General features: G+C 42.2%; 1 protein-coding gene across 4 annotated transcripts in view; it reads right to left on the bottom strand.

The window, feature by feature from the left end:
* LOC144598385 (fizzy-related protein homolog) overlaps window positions 1-18363 on the bottom strand; it is a 53396-nt gene that overhangs the window by 29726 nt on the left and 5307 nt on the right. The window contains exons 1-3 of one of the 4 annotated variants that reach the window (XM_078408506.1): window positions 13236-13419; window positions 10577-10638; window positions 5545-5746 (exon numbers count right to left, since the gene is read on the bottom strand). In XM_078408506.1, coding sequence (XP_078264632.1) covers window positions 5545-5619 — 75 coding nt within the window. In that variant the 5' untranslated portion in view covers window positions 5620-5746; window positions 10577-10638; window positions 13236-13419. Of the gene's footprint in view, window positions 1-5544; window positions 5747-10576; window positions 10639-13235; window positions 13420-13919; window positions 14097-18363 lie in introns of those variants that run through there. The other 3 variants (XM_078408504.1, XM_078408505.1, XM_078408507.1) reach the window with 3 other exon arrangements.

Here is an 18363-nt window from a genome sequence, read left to right as displayed (position 1 = left end):
ATGAGAATGTACACGGAATAATTAGTAAGTCTGCAGATGTTTCGAAAGTAGGTGGTGCCACAGACAGTGAAGATGGTTATCAACAATTACAGCATGATCTTCATCAGCTGAGCAAGTGGGCTGAGGAATGGTTAATGGAGTTTAGTGCAGATAATTGCCTGGTGTTGCATTTTGGAAGTCAAACCAGGACAAGACATTCACAGTGAATGGTGGGGCACTGGGGAGTATCATAGAGCAGAGGGACCGAGGAGTAAAGGTACTTAGTTCCTTGAAAGTGGCGTCAAAGGTAGATAGTGGTAAAGAGGGCTTTTGGTACATTGGCCTTCATCAGTCAGGGAATGGTGTATAGGTCGTGTTACAGTTGTACAAGGCATTGGTGAGGCTGCATTTGGAGTATTTCGTTCAGTTTTGGTACCCTGCTGTAAGGAGGATGTCATTAAGCTGGAAAGAGTGCAGAGAAGATTTACAGGGATGTTGCTAGGACACAAGGCAGAGCTACAGGGAGAGGTTAGGCAGGCCAGGAATTTCTTCCTTGGAGCACAGAAGGCTGATGGGTGATCTTTTGGAGATGTATAAACTCATGAGGGGAATAAAATGGTGAATGCACAGAGTCTTTTATCCAGGGTACTGGAATTAGAGGGCATATGTTTGGAGAGAGGGGCAAGATTTAATAAGAACTTGAGGGGCAACTTTTCACTCAAGAGTTTATTAGGCATATGGAACGAGCTGCCAGTGGACATCGTTGAGCCAGGTACTGTAAAAGCATTTAAAAGACCCATAGACAGGTCCATGAATAGGAAACGTTTACAGGTAAAAAGGCCAAATGCAGGGACTAACTTAGATGAGGCATCTTGGTCGGCATGGACAAGTTGGGCCGAAGGCACTTCTTTAGCACTAGGTGACACTTATGAGACCCCTTAAAGGAAAAGCTGAGGGTAAGAAAAGAGGCATGCAACAAGTACAGTGGAGGAGAGTGCAATAATAAGTGACAAGTATGAAATATAATCAAAAGGAAAAGGACAAGAAATACTGAGCGGTAGACTTGATAGAATCTCAAGCAGCAGGAAGGGAATGGAATAATGCATGATTCAGAATTTACAAAGGAGACAAGAAGGCAAAGGCAAAGTCTCACAAACGCACTGAAAAATCTAATCGAACTCAGCAGATTAACTGCTTAAACAAATCCGGGGAAGAGACAGCAAAGGCAATATTAGAAATATCTAATAACTTATTAAAAACAAATGGCTCTGTTCCAGACGACTGATGGATAACTAACACCTATTCTCATCTAACAATGATCTTAAAACATGTAGTAAATTAAAAGAATGGGCAGCTTAACATAAGTGGGAAGAAAAATGTTACAATCAAACTAAAGGAAAAAATAATGAAACATTTGGAAACTAAAAATGAAGCAGTGACTACCCGGCCTACTTAGCCAAGCTTTTTGTATTCGAGAAGAGCAGGGCCGAGCACAGTGTAATGCAGCAAATCCTCATCTCTCGGTTCCCGACTTTCTCTCAGCCTCCGGCTCCCACAAAACCTTTCTCAAAATGTCCTTCCGTTTCTCCAAGCTGCTCTTCTTGATGGTCAACCTTCTCCCAAATTGCTTGCAGTCAAGCGAATCACTTTCCTTCTCCAAGCTCCAGCAACTATCCTCCGATCATCTTTCTCCCCGAGCACCACAGCTGCTTATAGACTACAACTGACCACCCTAAGGTTGCCCCAGAAAATCTCAGGAAAAGTTCCAGTCGCCCGCCTGATGCTGTCTGCCGTTGGCACACCATGGTAATTGGGCAACTTGATGTGTTCCAGACCGAAGGCAATGGGATTGATGGTCTATCCCACATGGTGAACACATCATTTTCAGTTTCAGTTTAGTTTATTGTCACATGTACCGAGGTACAGTGGGAAGCTTTTGTTGCGTGTTAACCAGTCAGCTACAAGACAATATGTGTTTACAATCGAGCCATTCACAGTGTACAGATACATGATAAGTGAATAATGTTTAAATGTGACAGGCACTATTTTGAGACCACATGGAAGGAAGGAAGATGTGTCGGAAGGAACTGCAGATGCTGGTTTAAACCGTAGACACAAAATGCTGGAGTAACTCAGCGGGACAGACAGCATTTCTGGAGAGAAGGAATGGGTGACATTTCAGATCAAGACCCTTCTTCAGAGATGTGTTGGGTGTGGGTAATTACAGAGGAGCAATCCTACTGTCTGCTGCTGGTGGTCATCTCAATGATCCTCTTCAACCCTCTCCTCCCAAATAATATGTGGATTCCTATTAAAAGGGAGAATCAACGTCATCTGCCTCATGTGGCAAGTGAAAAAAAAAAATCATATGAGCAGCACCAACTACTCACCATTATCTCCATCTACACTTCACGCTACCTCAGGAATGCAGCCAATATAACTCCAAGGCAGCGTGAAGATTAGATAGAATCAATGGTCATTCTCTCTTCTCCCCTCTCCTGTTGGGCAGATGAAATAAAAGTTTGAAAGCGTGTACCACTAGATTCAGGAACTGTGCCCGAGTTATTAGACTACAGAACAGTCCTCCCATAAACTAGAGTGTAGTCACAATCGTCCAATCTACCTCAATGCATATGTGTGACTACTTCTCTATGTGTAATGCTATAATGCTGCAAAGCTAGATTCTTCACTCTGCTATTTTTCTCTGGTATTTCTTATATTTGTGAACAGCTTCATTGTACTCCCATACAGTAGGACTTCATTTGACAGGATTGCACGCAAATTTTTTTTTACATTTTAGGGAGAAGGGGTTATAAGGCAGGTATGGAAACACAGGAGGAAGCTCAAGTGCACACAAATAGAGGGAAAGAAGGCAGGTCAGAAGGCTTGCTTATTTGCTGCACATTATCAAGAAATGTACAGCATAATGTTTCGTTTTAATTTAGAGATACAGCATGGAAACAGGCCCTTTGGCCCACTGAGTCCACCCCGACCATACTACTTCCATGTTATCCCATTCCTTTCAAACTAGGGGGCAATTTACAGAGGCCAATTAACCTACAAACTTGCACATCTTTGGGATGTGAGAGGAAGCCAGAGGACCTGGAGGAAACCCATGCAGTCATAAGGAGAACATACCGACTCCACACCGATAGCACCCAAGGCCAGGATTGAACCCAGGTCTGTGGCACTGCAAGGCAACAGATCTACCAGCTGAGCCACCCTATACGTTTCCTCCTCCACTTAGCTCATCCTCCAGCTCATACAACTGTATTTAAATTCATCACTGTGCCAGAGGTTCCTGTCGCATTATACCAGCCTGCCCACTGACACACAGCAATCAATCGATAAATGTTCAAATCTGCTGACCCCAAAGTTTGCCTCAGCACATTCTTTAGTAGATGTTGCTGTCTACCCATTTATAATAAGCCACCAAGTGTGTGCAAGTCTCTGTACATAACAGTACAGGGGCAGTGAAATGCTTGGAAAGAGCTGGAGGGTTAATGTCCCCAAGAGTATTAAACATTCCCTTGTGAAATTAACTATGCTTTTTTATAACTAGGCTTTCATCTCATACAGATGTTGCATCAGTCCAGAAGGCAAACAACATCAGACATCCAATCAGATGTAGAACCTCTGAAATTTGACCTGGGCGACACAAGTTTAGATTATTTCCCCCCCTCCCATAACAATTACTACAAGCTTAATCCTGCCCCTCTCTGCTAACCAGCATCATTCCCAGACAAACAGGATCAGCAGCACTGCACACAGCAACCCCCAGGAGGCAGGGGAGGGGGAGGCACTTTCAAAAACAATCCACAAAACAAATCCTAGTATGGCGATAACAGTGAACAAGAAGCAAATCTGTTAGATCGACAACTTTTGGGAGACTGACAGAAAACAAAATAATCGTTTTGAGACAAAAGGATTTTTAAATAAATCACAGAGCTCAGTATACCTCCTGCATCCTTCCCAGTTACGTACAGAGATTAGGAATCGGATCACTTGAGTGATGGCGTTATCGGAAATTTCTCATCTGAAACAGGATATCTCCATTCATGTCATTTACAACCACGGCTTGTCGTGAAGTTACATGTCGTCAATGGCACTGCTCAGAGCAGCCAAGCACCAAAGAAAGCAGTAAGAGTATGAATTGGCATTTGTTCTTTCCACTGTGTTGTTCACAAAAGCTTTGGAACAGATGCCCATACTTTGGAAATAGAAGGAAGAAAAAAAATGTTGCCTCATTTGTAATTCCAGTATCAGCCTTGAAATTATCACGTCACTCAAATTTGATGCTGTGATTAGAGTGCATGGAGGCGGTTACTATGGCGATAACATGATGAGCAAAGAGCTATCAATCCAATGACACTCAACACAGAGGGGAAGCAGTGATGGTAAATGACGGGTTGCAAGTGGGCATGTTGATGGATGTGGGAGAGGATTAGTGTAGAATTAACACTGAGGCAGGAAATCAGAGGCAAGGCCTCTTAAAAAAGAGACAATTATTTCACATGCAATAGTTTCTAATGTTCCTATATTTTACATGTAAATTGACCGTAGAGACTGCATACGCTCGCTTCTAAAGTGAGTAATTAAGCCCACGCACTGCTTTCTGTTTTCAATTGTCATTACAAAATTAGATTTTCAAATAAGAACCAGAGGTCTTGAGGGTGAGAATGTGATGTTGAAGCCAAGATCATATCAATCTTGGCTTTGGATGGCACAGTGGCACAGCTGGTGGAGCTGCTGCCTCACAGGGTTCACTGAGACCTGGTTCAATTCCGACCTCGGGCGCTGTCTGTACAGAGTACACCCTGTGATGTCGTGGGTTTCCTCTAGTTGCTCTGGTTTCCTGCCACATCCCAAAGACGGGTGGATTTGTAGGTAAATTTAGTTTAGCTTTTTAGTTTAGTTTAGAGATACAGTGCGGAAATAGCCCCTTTGGCCCATCGCACTGACCAGCCATCCCTACACATTAATTCATGCCTTGACATACTAGTGATAATTTACACTTATACCGAATATACAAACCCAAGCCAATTAACCTACAAACCTGTATGTCTTCGGAGCGTGGGAGGAAACCGAAGATCACAGAGAAAACCCACGTGGTCACGGGGAAAACGTACAAACTCCGTACAGACAGCACCCATGGTCGGGATCGAACATGGTCTCCGGCGCTGCAAGTGCTGTAAGGTAGCAACTCTACCGCTGTGCCACTGTGCCGCCCAGTGGCCTCTGTACGTTGCCTTGAATGTGTAAGGAATGGATGAGAAAGTAGGATAACATAGCACTAGAGTGAACGGGTGATCGATGGTCAGCATGGACTCGGTGGGCTGAAGGCCTGTTTTCGTGCTGTATCTTTCATTTAATAAATCGGCCATGACCTGATCCAAAGGCAGAGGGGGCTCACAGGACTGACAGGCCTACACCTTGCTTCCGTTTCTCATGTTCAATGATGCGCCAGAGACCCATGTTTTAAAGATCAATCCACCAGCACAAGGGTTATATGTAGCAGTACAATATTGATCTACAACTCGCTGCAGAACCTACTGCTTCACTCACCGGAGCAAGCATATTTTCTGAGACATTTTGGAAATGTGTTTGTCGAAGAAGCCTCCGCTCATATTCTTGGTCCATAGTTCCACGGGATGCGCACGACTGCAGGAGTTGAGCAGGGAAGCAGCAGCAACACAGCAGGTAACACCGTCGGCCAGTTGAGGATATGAACTCCCATTCACCCTGCAGCCTTTACTAATTCGCATTCCTGCAGAGAGAGAGAGAGAAAAAACTCAAATTATGCTTCCAAAATAATGAGATCTCAATTATGGACAAATATATATATATATATATCAATACTAAATCACAACTGTCATCCTACAGGTTACTTCAGTTGCTGACAATGTCCAATTTGCATGAAGATCATTTATTACCTGATATTAATGTGTGAAGGCAAGATTATGTTATGTAGCAATTTACAAAGCATTACCACTGATATTAGAGTGTTTATTTGTCATGTGCACCAGATATTAACCAGATAAATAAATGTACAGCAAACCCCCATTATAACAGACTATAGTTGGGGGGGGGGGGGGGGGGGGAGGGGAAGAATGGTGTGCGTTATTGCCGATTGTGCACTATAACTGAGTGAGGGAATACCAAGTAATAGAATATTATTGCACAAGTAGTAGTAACAGAACAGCAGATGCTGGTTACAAGGTGCTGGTGTAACTCAACAGATCAGGCAGCATCTTTGGAGAACATGGATTGGTGACATTTCGGTTCAAGACCTTGTTCAGATTCTCGGTCAGGAACTAGGACTGGAATTCAGGTCAGTTGGTGGGAGGAAGAGCAGAAGGGTCATTGGTTACGGCCCCCAGGCAGCCGGAGTGCATTTAAGGATCATTAGCAGCAGGCGCTGCCAAAGAAGCTGTGGGGGCCGGCTGCGGTGGTGGCTGTGTGGGCCGGCTGTGGTGGCCGCCTGGGCCAGCCGGCTGTGTGGGCCGGCGGTGGTGGCTGCGTGGGGTGGCCATGGTGGTGGCCATGTGGGCCGGTCGCGGTGGTGGCTGGTGGGCCGGCTGCGGTGGTGGCTGTGTGGGCCGGCTGTGGTGGTGGCTATCTGGGCTGGCGGTGGGCGGTGGCCGTGTGGGCCGGCGGTGGGCGGTGGCTGTGTGGGCCGGCCGTGGTGGTGGCCGTGTGGGTCAGCTGCGGTGGTGGCTGGTGGGCCGGCCGTGGTGGTGGCTGGTGGGCCGGCCGTGAAGGCGGTGCAGGCCAGCATCAGCAGCCCTGGCTGGAAGTAGCCCGGGAGGCAGAGCAGGCCGGGCGTGACGTTGGCAGCCTGGCAGTGACAGTGGGTGGCTCTGTCCACTATAATCTGCCTCACCAGATTTGCTTAGGTCGATTTACTTCACCAGCAAACTCCTTAGGTTCAAGGGAGTCATTTAATGCAATTATGATTGAAGGCAAAACTAGAGTCATTCTAGACCACACATAAACATAAGCCAGTTGGGAGCCCACGAATACTCAACATCAGGCCGGCATCATGTAATGTGATCAGCAGCTTCAAAGTATGCCTAGAGGTACCTACGCCATAAAATTGCTACTACAACCATTACTCCTAATGCTTAGAAACATTTAAGTTTAACCTATTATAAATCAAAAATAGGTAGGATAGAAGTAAAATACAATCAGGAAAACTATCTGTCAGACCCAGCAATCAACAGTTCAGAACAACAACGAGAGGGAATATTAAGCAGAAATCAGTTGCTCTTTCGCAATTATGTGGCCCTTTGCTTAGTTCAAAGTAGGAATATATTCTGTATTTACATAGCATCATTCACATCCCAAAAATAACTGTATAGAGAACAAATGACTTGCCAGCTTGTACATGTCATGGTCACCATGAGAATGCAAATGGAATCCATGGCTAGGTGACCTCTGCCACAGAAGGCAGTGGAGGTCAATTCAAGAGAGAGTTGGATATAGCTCTGACGGCTAACAGAATCAAGGGATACGGGGCTTTGTCCTGCCCCTTCTCTCTTCCACATTTCTTTCCCCCTCCTACAATCAGTCTGAAGAAGGGCCATCGAGCTGAAACGTCACCTATCCATGTTCTCCAGAGATGCTGCCTGACCTGCTGAGGTACTCCAGCAGTTTGGGTCTTTTTTTGTCGACCAGCATCTACAGTTCTTTGTTTCTACACTTTGACTGTAAAACAAGGTTAAAATGGAATTTTCTGAATATACTCAGAAAACAACTGAAGCAGAACAGCGGTAGAGAGGTGCCCAAGCAGTAGCTAGTCATTTCAGTGTAAACTACAATGGCTGTTGGTGCATGCCGCATGTAGTGACTAATATTTGTAGTTTGTTACAAGAATTACTCGTAAATGGTGTAGCAAGTCCAGCCTTTAGAAAATACTTTCTTTAGTCTTGCACTAATGAGGTATGTGCAAGTAATTCTGATTTATATTTCCTAGAAAATACCATTTTCAATAGAAAGTTTGTGATACTCAGGCTCATTTGTGCTTAAGTGACTCCCCCTGGTGTAGGTGCATTTCCACCTTCCACATGGAAGTTATGATTCAATTTCAGACCACTTCTGTGTTGATATTTGCCTTCTATGCCATCACACCTGTAATCTTATACATTTGTCTTTATCCCCGGTGGCGCAGCGGTAGAGTTGCTGCCTTACAGCGAATGCAGCGCCGGAGACTCAGGTTCGATCCTGACTATGGGCTCCGTCTGTACGGAGTTTGTACGTTCTCCCCTTGACCTGCGTGGGTTTTCTCCGAGATCTTCGGTTTCCTCCCACACTCCAAAGACGTACAGGTTTGTAGGTTAATTGACTGGGTGAATGTAAAAATTGTCCCTAGTGTGTGTAGGATAGTGTTAATGTGCGGGGATCGCTGGGCGGCGCGGACTCGGTGGGCCGAAGGGCCTGTTTTCGCGCTGTATCTCTAAATCTAAATCTAAAAAATCTAAACCTTATTGAACCTGGTATTAAAATTTGTGAAAGCCTGTACTTCAAATCACTAACTTCACCGTGTTGCACTTCAAGGCCTCACTACACCGGGTGCTCCCAGTCACGAGAGTCACATATAGTCACCTATTTTCCATTCGGTGTATTCCCTTTACTAAGTTAAAGATTTTTATAAAATTGTATCCAATCTCTCTTTTCAAGTGGAATGCAATTCCAAATTCTCTGCTTTTTAAGCTCTTCTAGCAAGGCAGCCACATTGTGTCCACCCTGTTTGCTCAATACCAGTCCTCAATCATTCAACAACATACTATCTAGAAATGTTTAATTCACTCTGCACAAATATTGAATCATAGAAACAACATTTACCACTTTGTACCTATTTCAGAATTGATTCTTGTTTTTTATCTTGTTTGCTCTCACCATCTTCTTTCTTGCAAAACTATATCGGAACAGCAAAGAGTACAGGATAATGTTGGCATCTATCTATTCTAACAACAGCCCGGTCTGTCCCATTAACGATTGGAGAGGGTGGGGTTGAGGGATTCATACACGAGTACAGCAGAGGAACAGGCCTTGTGGCCCACAATGTCCATGCTAAACACAAGGCCAAGATAAAGTTTCCGTTTACCATGCATCTGTACACTGTGAATGGCTCGATTGTAATCATGTATTGTCCTTTCATTGACTGGTTAGCACGCAACAAAAGCTTGTCTGTACCTCAGTACACATGACAATAAACTAAACTAAGATATCTGCCTGCACATAATTTATTCTCTACATATCCATGTACCTATCCAAAAGTATCTTAAACACCGCAGTAGCCTCTGCTTCCACTATCACTCCATGCAGTGTGTTCTAGCCACTCATCACCCTCAGTGTAAAATACTTGCTCCACACATCTCCTTTAAACTTTGCCCCTCTTATTAGCTCTGTTGTCTAATATTTTATATTTTCCATCCTGAGGTGGTTCTGTCTGCCTCTCAGCGTATCTACCAATGCCTCTTAGAAGTTTTATATACCTAAATTCCCAAATCCTAGATGCAAGCATAGATGAAAAATATCTCCATGTTTTCCTTTCCATCCCCAGCCAAATGAAAAGCACAATTCCCTTCCACCCAGGTCCTTCCCTCCACCTCTTAGCTGACTCCATTTATGTCTCCTTTTCACCTCAGAACTACAAGAATGCTCCTGGTTTGTAATTCCACAAAGTATTAAAGACTGCACCTAAATAGTATGTTGTTACTGAAAGCCTGTTAAAATGAAAACTATTTCATGAAGCACATTGTGGCTAGCCAGAAAATAATACTCGAAACAAATTGCCCGAACAACTTTTGAAAGTGTCATCACAGAATAAGGCAAACAGCTGGATTTTGTTATCAGAGTTAAGTTACTCTGCAGATTCACAGAATCTCTCACTTATTTAAATGCAAATTTTCTGCAATCTATATCTATTATTTTGAATATGGGATTGCTTGTTAAAAAGGAAACACTCCCTAGCCTGTACCGGCCACTGCAGCATCACCTTGCGCCAGTCCTACAGTAGATAAATAGTACGAAATTGGTCACTCAGTCACAGGGCCAGATACACACAAGCAAAAGATACAATGAATCAGAAAATGAAATCCTATTAAAGAATAGATTTGACACTGTTCCAGTGTGCAAACAAGCTCATAATCTAAGAAAAATTCAGATTGCTGAATTCAACAAAAGGACGGAAATGAGTTTATTCCTAATTAAAACGTACACCAACGCCACAACTGATTTTTACTGGAATTCAAGGAAAAGGAATCAATTTAACTGGAGGGAAGGGATGAGTAGTAACATATATTTACAATGCACATTATATAATGGTAGTCAATTCCATTTATCTACAAAGCAACATAATCTAATTTCATTTTAAATACTAATTTCAAATTCGTATCCTCAATCCTTTGTCACATTACTTGGATTAATTTTGTAAAATATCAACACTTGAAATACAAGTGGTGTGATTGATTGTTGCAATTGCAGAATAAAATTGGCCAGAGCAATTGCACTATATCCAGCATCTTCAATTGCATTCATTAAAAATAACCTATTCTACACATTTCTAATATCTCATTATAAAGTGATTACTTACTATAAAAGGCAATGGTACCTCTATCCTCTTCTATGTAACTGGCTTCTCAGTCCTGATCTATTCTATATAACAGGATGCATAATTCAAATCAATGAGGCAAGGATAAGATTCCACCATCTAACTACATAATTTTATAATTATACATAAATTTAAAATGGGAAGTAACCCTTCAGGTCACCAGTCTACTCACCAGAGACTAAATCATTGACTATACTACTCTATCACAATTACAACTCAAATCTTTGTTAAATTTAGCAATATTCACAAATATATTTGCATTATATTTGGGTTTTTTAAAATGTATTTAAGAACATGGTATTTTACAGATGGTATTTTAACTTTAAAATCCACTATATTACAAATCTCTGCAAAATTAAGCTAATCGCACTGCCCCTCCCAAAATATCCTCAGATAAACTTCAATCCCATTCCTATAGGAGCAGTTATCCCACTTTTTTTTCTACATTGTCAGTTGAACAAAAACATGTCTGATGGCCTAAATATTAAAATTCACATATTCATCATTTATTTCGACCAATGTAGCCAAAGGAAAAAAAGAAGAAAATTGGGTATATATTTCTCGGGGAGAAAAGAATATCTATTTGAAGTCAGCGTAATTTTAGGTTTGCCCTCTTATCCACCCAGGAAACCCCAGCTGCCTTTCCAGGTGAGACAGAAGCTCACATGCACCTCCTTGAAACTCATCTACTGCATTCAGCACTTCCAATGTGGCCTCCTGTACATCAGTGAGGCCAAGGGCACACTAGATAACTGTTTCGCCGAGCACTGCACTTGGTCTGCCTAGGCTTACTGGATTCACCCTTTCCTTGCTAAATATTTTAACTCCCATTCCTAACCTTTCTATCCTTGGCCTCCTCCAATGCCAGAGTAAGGCCATTTGGAAACTGGAGGAACAGCACCTAATATTCCACTCTAGTAGCTTACGACCAAACAGTGTGAACATCAATTTCTCCAATTTTAGCTAATGCTCGCCTTTTTTTCCGTCCTTCCCACCCTGGTGTGCATCCATTTCTCCCATCACATTCCACCCCCCCCTCTATATCTTTCTCTCTGGCATTATATTCCCCTCTTCTTTTCTCCTTATATGACACCTTTTTGTCTCTTTTTCACCTCTAACCTTTGTCCACCTATCTGCCTTTCAACCCCCATGCACCAGTATCCACCTATCATTTGCCAGGCTTTGTCCACCTCTATCTCCCCCCTCCACTATAATCAGCCTGAGAAGGGTCCTGACCTGAAACAATGCCTATCCATGTCCTCCAGAGATGCTGTCTGACCCATTGAGTTACTCCAGCCCTAGTGTTTTCTTTTGTCTTTTTAACATTGGGTTCAGATGCTAAATATCTGTAAATCAGTGGCAACAAAGATAAAATTTTACGTCTCACTATATTGTTGAGCTTGGATGATACATTGTACTTTCACACTACACTCTGGTTTCATCTCATTACCCAGGTACTTCCATACAACAAATCTGGTAAACATAGCACTAGGTCACTCATTTATGCAATGCAGTGGTTTGTTCTGAAATTGAACTGATAGAGCTCAAACATTAGAGCCAAATGCAGAAAAATTACTTCACAGATCTTTCCAAAATAAAGCAGTCATTGATATTATTCCTTCCTGCTCCTCAAGTGAGACTGGTGACTGAGCACTGCAATGCCTCAGCTGCATGTCAGCAAGTGATGCAGTGTAGTAGGATCCATGCAGGCTGCAGAACTATTAAAGTCAGGGCAGAACCTAATGCAACTACACACTCAGATGATGCCACAATATACCAAACAGGAGCAGGAGCCAAATACAATTTTTGTTTGTGTGCAAAGGCCAACTGTACAACTTCTAATCCCATCACTGCTGAGATAAATTTACGTAGCAGAGTTTGGTAATCAAAGTGGAATAAACTTTGAAAAAGCAGCAAGGGAAGCTGCAGGAATAATCGGTGCCATTTCTATTGCTTATGTTATCTATTAGACAATTCAACTCTCAGGAGTTTATTGGGCTCAATGCCACTATTGTGCAACTCTATTCTATATGATCTAACCAGACTAAAAGAAAACTATCAGCTCGCCGTTCTTTCATTATATTCTGCCCCTATCTCATGTCACCCTTCCATTCTCATCAGTTTAATTTTCTGATTCTTGCTCTACTTTTATATTATTGGAACTCTGAGTGATTGTCTATTGTCTATTGTCAAACATCTCTCTCAAGCCTTACCATCGCCACCAAATGCTTAAAATGAGGAAGCATTTTAAAATTAGGATTTCCTACCATAATGTGAAAAATCTATATTTCTGCACACATATGGTATGGTATACCTTTTTGCATTCTAAATTCCTATTACTATCTTTATAATGGAAACTTCTACATCATGAATAATCATAGACAGTGAATAATTAATCGTGTATTCAGTTGTACGATGCAATGGTATAGTTACCTTCAATGGTATGGTTACATTAAAGAAGCAAAGAGGAAATCCTAAAATGTCTCTTGTCAATATTTTACGATTACATTCCCACAAAACAATACAAAAGTGAAATAAAACAAGACGGTGTCAGAGAATGAACGCAATCCAGTCGCAAATAGAAATGAAAAGTTCAATAAATAATAGCCAATGTCCAGAACTGGAGATGTAACAATCTTACTTTCCAAACTCCAGGAAGAAAATTTACAAGTCCAAACGCTCGCACAAATCACGATTTGTTCCCCCTTCTCGGACACTGGTAAATTAAACACCAGTTGGTAAACGACGTCCGTGATTAGCTCAAAGCTCACACATGTAATTCCCGAGGTGTTCAACTAGCCGGTCCAAACCCTTCGAAAAAGTTCCCGGCACTCACGAAAAGAGTTGTGCTACGTCTACGACTATAAACTACACACATCAAATTTGAAGAGCACGCACTATTCGAAAAATAGATCCGGAAGACAAGTCTACCTTGTCAGGGAATAAAAGGATTGCAAGTCAAATATGTTGCGAGGTTTTAATTAAAGTTGTAGAGGGGAGAACAATCACAAATATAATTTTTCGACTACATAGTGAGGGAAGGCCGGCCTGATAGCAACAAACCTGGTTACCAGGCAGTTGTGTCAATTTCACACCACAACAAAATCCAAAACATTCTAAAATGGAACGCCTCGCCTCGAAATGAGCAACACGAGATCTCCGGGAACACAATGGAAACATTGCAACGAAATGTATCAACGTTCGGCAGTGAAATAAATCTCCATCCCGTCTGTCCACTTTTGGTGCCCCCAAAAACGCCGTTTACTGTGCGTGGATGCAGAGTTGTCACGGAGGACTTTCCCCGCAATTGAGTAGACTTGATTACCTTCTCTGCGCACCGGTAATAAAAAATCATTTGCTCCTTCGCCGTGGAATGTTTAAACTGGTGTGTGGCCTGTAACCTCATTCAAAATGACAGGATAAGGAAAATAAAAAACCCTTCGCGTCCCATTCAGCCTGTTTATAAAGAATCCCTACTCAATATGGCTCCGTGGCAAGAAAGTGCACAGCACTATGGGAATGGCTGCCATAAATGGGAGGGTTGTATTTCATCACAGACAAATGAACTGTGAGTAAAATGTATTTCATTGTGTGTATATATGTGTTTTTGTAATCACCTGCATCGATTTAGAAGATACCTTTACCGTCTTATCTGTATACCTTTTCTCAGCAGTCTGTTTAGTCTCCCTGCTGGTAATAAACAGTAGTGTAGTTATTCGTGAAATTGGAGGCAAGTTCAGTCAATAAAGGCTCTAGAATCAAATCTGTAACGTCACCCAAAATCTGATGTTTTTAGATTTCTAACACATAAAAATGTCGGAAAACAGGAATACACAGCTAAAGTTTCAGTTACTAAGCCGTGGTTGACAAGAGGAGGCAGAAGGGCTGTGTGTAATTCTCGTTATGATGTCATATACAGGCTGCAAGGTGTTTGACACACTGTACAAACAAGGATTGTCTGAAACTTGTATGAAGGAACTGCAGATGCTAGTTTAAACCGAAGATAGACACACAATTCTTGAGTAACTCAGCGGGACAGACAGCATCTCTGGAGAGAAGGAATGGGTGCCGTTTCGAGACCCTTCTTCAGACTGACGTCAGGGGGGAGAAATATAGATAAGCAAGTGTAAAGGTGTGAAAACAGGGCAAAGGGAATGGAGAGCAAGGAAAATGTAGAATAGATCATTGTTGGCTGGGAGAACAGTTGTCCTCATTCTTTACCAGGACATCAGAGATGCATTTATTCTTTAGGGAACGGGAGTTTCCCTCTTCCATGATAAATGAGGCCTTCACTAGGGTCTTCTCGATATCCCGCAGCTCCGCTCTTGTTCCTCCTCCCCCCAGTCGTAACAGGGACAGTCTCCCTTATCCTCAACCTCCACTCCATCAGCCGACGTGTATAACTCATAATCCTCCGACATTTTCGCCACCTCCAACGGGATCTCACCACTGGCCACTTCTTCCCATCTCCACCCCTTTCCACTTTCCGCAGACCGTTCCCTCCGCAACTCCCTGGTTAACTCGTCCCTTCCCACCCAAATCATCCCCTCCCCAGGTACTTTCCCCTGTCAGCGCAGGAGATGCAGCACCTGTCCCTTTACCTCCCCCCCCCCCCCCGTCGACTCCGTCCAAGGACCCCTAAAGTCTTTTCAGGTAAGGCAGAAGTTCACATGCACCTCCTCCAACCTCATCTACTCTATCTGCTGTTCCAGGTGCGGGCTCCTATAAATCAGCGAGACCAAATGCAGGCTTGGCGATAGTTTTGTTGAACACCTCCACTCAGTCTGCTTAAACCTGATCTCCCGATTGCTAAATATTTTAACTCCTCCTCTACGTTAACTCCTCCTACACTTACCTTTCTGCCCTGGGCATCCTACAATGTCAGAGTGAGGCCCAATGCAAATTGGAGGATCAGCACCTCATATTTCACTTGGGCAACTTACACCCCAGCGGTATGAACATTGACTTCGCTAATTTCAAGGAACCCTCCCTTTCCCTCCCCCTTCCCAGTTCTCCGACCACTGTCTCCGAGTACATTTTTATCTCTGTTTGCTTTGTTGTTACCTTCTCCCAGCTAACAGTGGTCTATTCTACATTTTCCTTGAACTCCATTCCCTTTGCCCAGTTTTCACACCTTCACACTTCCTTATCTATGTATCTCCCTCCCCCGACTTCAGTCTGACGAAGGGTCTCGATCTGAAACATCACCTATTTCTTCTCTCCAGATGCTGCCCGTCCCGCTCAGCTACTCAGCATTTTGTGTCTATTGTCTGAAACATATTTTCTCTTAAAATTATTACCATTTCAAATGAATTCTGGTCGTTTTATATTTAAAGATAAGTTATATCTAAAAATAAGTAATTATATTTATCTGCCAAATCATGGTTATAATAATATTATAATAGAAACATATCAAGTGGATTCATTGAATTAAAATGGAAAGGAGATTGCCACCTATTTCGTGAAATACAGGGAAAGTGGGTGCACATTCAGTGATTGATAGTAGGTGAGATGAAAAGTTTCGCTGGAAGTGACAGGGGAGAGAATGGGCTGGGAACATACAACATAGACCAGCCCAGCACAAGAACATGACTTATAGCCCACAATGTCCATGCTGAGCATGAAGCCAAGTTAAACTAATCTCCTCTGCCTGCAGTGAATCCATATCCCTCTATTCCCTGCAAATCTATGTGCCTATCTAAAAGCCTCTTAAATGCCCCTATTGTATCTGTCCCCGAGCATGTTGTAAATGCAAAATCAGGAAACTCAAAACTATTTTTGCACCAACTATTACTACTTACGTCAATAACCTCACTCAGAACTGGACACCTAAATTTTATGAACATGTAAAAAATTTAAGTCTGTCAACATCCCTGAAAGTCATTCTGAGATATTTATTGTGCAATTATTGATTACATGTTTTAGCTACAATGGCCTGTTTTACAATTAGCTCTGATTTTGAATAAAGCATACAATAATTTTATAATAGATTTTTTTTTTGTTCATTACTTGTCCTCGCATAAGACCACGACATCTAGTATGACATCTCCATCGACAATCAGTCTGAAGAAGGGTCCTGACCCAAAACGAGAATCAGTCTGAAGAGTCCTGACATGAAATGTCACCCGTCCATGTCCTCTAGAGATGTTGCTTGACCTACTGAGTTACTCCAGCACTTTACGTCTTTTTGTGTGAACCAGCATTTGCAGTTTGTCGTGTCTACATCCCGCATAATGTGATGTGCACAGATTAGACCAATGTGAGTTTGGAAGTTTCTTTCACACGTGACACAGTTGCAGGGATGCTTTAGCATCAGTGGTTCTTGATTTTCAAGTTTCTCTTTTCCTCTTTGCTTTCTCCATTCTAGCTTTTTCATATGAACGAACACCATTCTTTGTGTGCCAAACAGGACAATCCAACGGTTGTTTGAAGAAGGGTCTCGACCCGAAACGTCACCCATTCCTTCTCTCCCGAGATGCTGCCTGACCTGCTGAGTTACTCCAGCATTTTGTGAATAAAAACCTTCGATTTGTCCCAGCATCTGCAGTTATCTTCTTATACCGGTTGTTATTCTCAATGTGTGTGAATGTCTGATGACAGAATATCCAAGCAGCTACTTTATGGGGAGCTGACTGAAGGTAAATGATCATGTAGTGGACATATAACAAGATTTAATGACACTCTTAGAACATTCATGATAACTGTAATTTATTCCAATAACGATATAAAGGAAACATAAGATAACCCAATGTTGGAATTTTCAGCAAAAAACAAAGTTCTGGAGGAACTCAGCAGGCGAGGCAGCATCTGTGGAGGGAAATGGACAGATGTTTTGTATCAGGACCCTTCTTCATACTGATGGGAGTTTATTCACACCGATGGAAATAATAGATGTGGGCACTAATTGTGACTTTTGCAGAAAACTAGGAACAGAAGCCATTCATCCTCTGCAGCCAGTTCTGTCATTCAATGAAATTGTGGTTGATCTGTAAACTGACCATCCATCCTTCCATAACATTTTCTTTAAATTATGCCAATGTTTATAGAACTGCCCAAAGTTTAATAGCCTTCATTCTAGATATTAGCAACATTCTTCAGTCACCACATATACCCATACTCAGTTTTGTGAATGATCTTCTTTACATCATCAACTTCCTTAAGACACACACACGCACACACAGGTGCAATGTCTTCACAGAAGAGGTGTCAGATGACTGTCAGTTTAACTCCAATGCTCTCTTCATTGCGAAAACATATGCTGCATCGAACAAATGGCCTAGTCTTGAAATCTATAATCTAATTTGAACCGCGAGCGCTGTTTTGTTTAAAACATAAACCTGAAGGAATTAAGCAGGTCAGGTGGCATATGTGGCGGGAATGGACAGATGACATTTCAGGTTCAAATCTTTCTTCTGTTTTGTTTGTCTAGGTGATTACATGAACAAATGTTTTTTATCTGGGAAATGTTGGTACAAAACATAAAATCTGTTCTTCGAACCATAGAATCCTTGCTCTGATCAAAATTTATCAACAATTCAAGTTTACCCACCAGAGTACCAGATGCGTTGTACAAAACACAATTCCTCCGTGAGACATTTGCTTCAGTGTCTAGTTAATTTCATGCTAAAATATGCCATTTCCATGTTGGCTTTCTGCTTAATACTGAATGGCTCTTCCTTTCTACATCGTTCACAAGCAATAACTGTATTTTTATAACTCATTTAATCAAAGAAAACCTACCAAGATGTTTCACCAAAACATAACGAGAC

This window comes from Rhinoraja longicauda, chromosome 11, assembly GCF_053455715.1.
Source record: "Rhinoraja longicauda isolate Sanriku21f chromosome 11, sRhiLon1.1, whole genome shotgun sequence".
Lineage (NCBI taxonomy): Eukaryota > Metazoa > Chordata > Chondrichthyes > Rajiformes > Arhynchobatidae > Rhinoraja > Rhinoraja longicauda.
Note: the sequence above shows the minus strand (reverse complement) of the source record. Positions and strands in the feature narration are given on the sequence as shown.